Source organism: Orycteropus afer, unplaced genomic scaffold, assembly GCF_000298275.1.
Source record: "Orycteropus afer afer isolate SDZICR_OR568_19922 unplaced genomic scaffold, OryAfe1.0 scaffold00083, whole genome shotgun sequence".
Taxonomy (NCBI): domain Eukaryota; kingdom Metazoa; phylum Chordata; class Mammalia; order Tubulidentata; family Orycteropodidae; genus Orycteropus; species Orycteropus afer.
In genome coordinates this window covers 481,670-486,402 of record NW_006921670.1, presented here as the reverse complement: position 1 = coordinate 486,402, position 4,733 = coordinate 481,670, and the positions used below count along the sequence as shown (strand labels likewise).

The following is a 4,733-nucleotide window of genomic DNA, read 5'->3' as shown; positions in this document are numbered from 1 at the left end:
TAGCTGCCCTTCGGGTCTGAAATTGAACCTACACCTGTGGCTTCCAGCCAAACAGAAGACAGACATATGGGTTGAACATTTACATGAGGTAGATACACTCCTTGGAGAGAACAATCATGGGAGAAAGAAGGGCTGTTTATTCACAGGGAGACAGTTCAGGGGGCAGGAGTGCATGGAGGGATGGACACATGGAAGTGACAACTATCAGGAGGAAGTGGGAGGGGAGCTGTTGCATTGGGGTAAATTGTAGTTAATGTCAGACAATGTGTGTGTGTGAACTGCTGTATGGAAAGTGAATTTGCTCTGTAAACTTTCACCGAAATCACAATAAGAAAAAAAAAGAAAGAAAGAAAAGAAATAGCCAGAGGACATGAATAGACGCTTAACCAAAGAGGATATTCAGAAGGCCAGCAAATACATGAAGAAATGCTCACGATCACTGGCCATCAGAGAGATGCAAATTGAAATGGCAATGAGACACAATCACACCCCAGCACTAATGGCAAAGTTCACAAGACAGAAAATAACAAATGCTGGTTAGGATGTGGAGAGATTGGGACTCTCATACACAGCTGGTGGGACTGTAAAATGATACAACCACTGTGGAAAATAGTATGGTGATTCCTTAAAGAGCTGAAATTAGAAATAGCATTTGATCCAGCTATTCCATTACTAGGTATATATCCTAAAGAAGTGAGAATCATGACAAGAACAGATATATGCACACCCACGTTCATCACAGCACTATTTACAATAGCAAAAAGATGGAAACAAACTATGTGCCCATCAACAGAAGAATGGATAACCAAAACTATGGTACATACACACAATGGAATACTATGCAACAGTAAAGAATAATGTAGAATCTGTAAAACTGCATAACAGGGATGAACTTGGAGGATATTGTTGTTGTTAGGTGCCGTTGAGTCATTTCCGACTCATAGCGACCCTATGCACAGCAGAACGAAACACTGCCCAATCCCAAGCCAGCTCCACGATCCCTGCTATACTGGAGCCCATCATCACAGCCACCGTGTCAATCCATCTCATTGAAGGCCTCCCCCTCTTTCGTTGACCCTCCACCCTACCAAGCACGACATCCTTCTCCAGGGAATGGTCCCTTCTGACAACATGACCAAAATAAGTGAGACGAAGTCTAGTCATTCTCGCTTCCAAGGAGCATCTCGTCTGCACTTCCTCCAGGACAGATCTGTTAGTTCTTTTAGCAGTCCGAGGTACTTTCAGCATTCTTTGCCAGTACCACAACTCAAAAGCGTGGAGGATATTATGCTGAGTGAAATAAGTAAATCACAGAAGGACAAATATAGTATTAGTTCATTATTGTAAAAAGTCAAGAAAAGGTTTATATATGGAAGGAAACATTTTTTATTGGTTACCAGGGGTAGGGGGAGGGGAGGGGAGGGAACACTGCCAAAAAAAAAAAAAAAAAAGTAATGCCTAAGGCATTTGACTGCTAACCAGAGGCTGGAGGTTCAAACCCACCAGCCACTCCTCAGAAGGAAGGTTGGGCAATCTACTTCCGTAGTGATACTGCCTTGGAAACCCAAGGAGGCGTTGCTATGAGTTGGATTTGACTCAATAGCAGTGAGTGAGTCATGTCACTTTAGCTTTGTATATATCCCTGTACATAAATTATATTTTAATAAAATGCATTTTTTTTTAAAAAAAGATTGCTCTTAAAAATTGATTCACAGTTTGATGGCATCGTCGTTAGAGAACACGGCCTGGAATGATTTCAGTTTCTTTGTGACTTTAGACAAGTTCCTTAACCTCTCTGTGCTTCTTGTCTGCAACAGTAAAATGGGGATAACAATCATACCCACTTCTTGGAGTTGTCAAGAAGAGTCAGTGAGTAAATTTATATAAAGCTTTCAGAACTGTGTTTAAAAACACAAATGAACCCAAACTCATTGCCAGTGAGTTGATTCCAACTCATAGGAAGCCTACAGGACAGAAAAGAACTGTTCATAGAGGTTCCAATATAATCTTAATGGAAGCAGACTGCCACAGCTTTCTCCTGCAGTGTGGCTAGGGGGTTTGAACTGCTGACCTTTCGGTTAGCAACACAGTACTTAACCACTGTGACACCAGAACTCCTTGTATAACTGTGCTTTGCACAGGGTGAATCTTAAACAATGGTTCACTACGATCATCATCATTTTTCCTCATGAATTAGACATTGCAATTATTTACTCATGATTTCTATTATCTTCACATACTGTTCCTTCTTCTATCTCAGAACTTCATCGTGGGATCAGTTTTTTCTTTCTGAGGTATTATTATTGTTTTTTTTTTAAAGTGAGGTTGTTGGTAAACTCTAGGCACAGCTTGTCAGAGAATTCTTTATTTTGTCCTTGTTCTTGGAGGAGGATTCTCCTGGGAACAGTTCTAGGTAGCCTATTGTTTTCTGTCCGTGTTTTGATGATATTAATCTACTTTCTTCTGGCTCCGACAGTTAAAGTCAAGCTGTTACTCTTTGTAAGGAACGTATGTTCCTCTATGGCTGCTTTTAGGATGTCTGGTCTTTGATATTTTACTTGGATGAGCCTGGGTAAGGACTTTTTTTTTTTTACTTTTCAGATTAGAGTTAATTATGATTCTTGAGTTTGAAGATTCACATTTTCATCAATTTTGGAAAATTTCAGCCATTGTCTTTTCAAATATTGCCTCTCCCCCACTCCGGTCTCTTCCCTTGTTGTTGTTGTTATGTGCCGTCGAGTGGGACCTGACTCATAGCGACCCTTGCTTGGGTTTCCGAGGCAGTCTCTTCCCTTAGGAACTGCTATTAGGCACGTGTGCCGTCTGCTGTCAAGTGGATTCCGACTCATGGTGACCCCATGTGTGTCAGGGTAGGGTGCAGCTCCCCAGGAGTTTTCAGTGGCTGTGATCTTTCGGAAGTAGATTGTCAGGTCTTTCTTCCTAGGCACCTCGAGTGAACTGGAGCCATCAACCTTTCAGTTAGTAGCAGAGCACTTAACTGTTTGTGCTACCCGGGAACTCCTTAGATATACTCTAGGTCCTCTCATTTAGCCTTCATCTTCACATCTCGATCATATTTTCCACATCATTTTTTCTTTGCTGCATTCTACTTAATTACTTTCAACACATCTTTCTCTCAGCTGTAACTGGCCTGCTATTTTTACATATTGGTTGAATCACTTTTTAAGCTTTTATGATGGTAATTTTCAAACTCACAGACAAGGAGAGCAAATAGTTGAATGAACAGATGTTGTACACATCACCCAGCGGTAACACCTAACGGCATAAAACAAAAAGCCAAACCCACGGCCATCGGGTCGATTGCTACTCATCGCGACCCCCATTGGATTTCCAAGCTGTAATCATTACAGAAGTAGATTGCCTTATCTTCCTCCCACAGAGCTGCTGGTAGGTTTGAACCGCCAACCTTCTGGTTAGCAGCAAATGCCTTACACAGTCCATCTTGTTTCACCTATATCCCACCCAACCCTCCATCCTCCCCATAGATTATTTTGAAGCAAATCCCAGGCATTTCATCATTCATTGAGCTTAACTTGTAATTATTATTGGCTTCATTTCTAAATGTTCCATTTACTTCATTTATCAATCTCTTGTTCTTTCTAGATTCTTTTCTATTCCTTGTTCATATGTAATTTTCTCCTTAATAACTTTAAGCATTAAATATGCACATTTTATGTTCTGTATTTGGTCATTTAAATCCTGGTGTTCCTGCCAAGTCTTGGTCTGGTTATTTAAGTACTTGAGTGTGTTTTAATTCTGCATATAGAGATCACTTTCTGAAAAGATGTGTATTAATTAATTGCCATGTACCAGCTACTCTAACGAATGTCCAGTAATTTAATCTTCCCAACCTTGCAGGAAAATTGTATTCCTTTGTACAGATAAAGAAATTGAGGTTCAGAGAGGTTAACTGCCCATAGCAGACACAGTGGAGGTTTGCAGCCAGATCTGCCTTACTCTGAAACCATGCCCCCACCCCTCTACTTATCCATGATCCTCCATCCATAGGGGAAACTGACAACCAAGTATAAACCATGGAGTACCGGACCTCTGTTGAGTTGGGGCATCTGGGGATTTCTTTGTGGGGTTCTGCAGGGGCCCCCCAGGAGACGAAGAGCCTCATGAAGGCCTCCTACACCCCAGAGGTGATTGAGAAGTCAGTGCGGGACATCGAACACTGGCATGGCAGGAAGACGGATGATCTGGGTAGGTGGGGAGCTGGCAGTGATGGGAGGTGAGCACTGCCCTCCTTGGGCAAGGTGTGTAGGTCTCAAGGTCCAGGAAGGAATCCAGGGCAGGAGATGGAGCCTTGGGGGAGGCTCTGGAAGGGGTGTGGGTCACTGCTGGGGCCTGGGCCCCCCAGAGGCCCTCTGGGTGATCTGTGACAGCTCTTTCCCTATTCTCTGCAGGACGGTGGCACCAGAAAAATGCTATGAACATGAACTTGCAGAAAGCACTGGATGAGAAGTTTGGAGAAAAGAGCAAAGCCAGGGCCTCTAAGAACTAAATACAGCACAAAAGGGTATCCTCTGCTCAGAGAAAGTGCTAACAATAAAGAGAAGCACAAATCTGAATCCTTCTCTGCTTGGGGCTGTCTGCACACATTGGGGTGGTGGACAGCATGTGGTGCTGGGAAGACCAATGGGAGGTACTTCTCTAGAACCCCCCCACACTTGTATCTTCTCTCCTTATTTCAGGAAAGGTGTGAGAGC

At 42.8% G+C, this 4,733-nt stretch overlaps 1 protein-coding gene across 1 annotated transcript in view; it reads left to right on the top strand.

The window, feature by feature from the left end:
- The window catches only part of TEX33 (testis expressed 33), a 26,811-nt gene extending 22,283 nt beyond the window's left edge, over positions 1–4,528 (top strand). Inside the window, exons 4-5 of the mRNA XM_007941742.1 lie at positions 4,117–4,227; positions 4,431–4,528. Coding sequence (XP_007939933.1) covers positions 4,117–4,227; positions 4,431–4,528 — 209 coding nt within the window. The remainder of the gene's footprint in view (positions 1–4,116; positions 4,228–4,430) is intronic.
- The last annotated feature ends 205 nt before the right edge of the window (positions 4,529–4,733 follow it).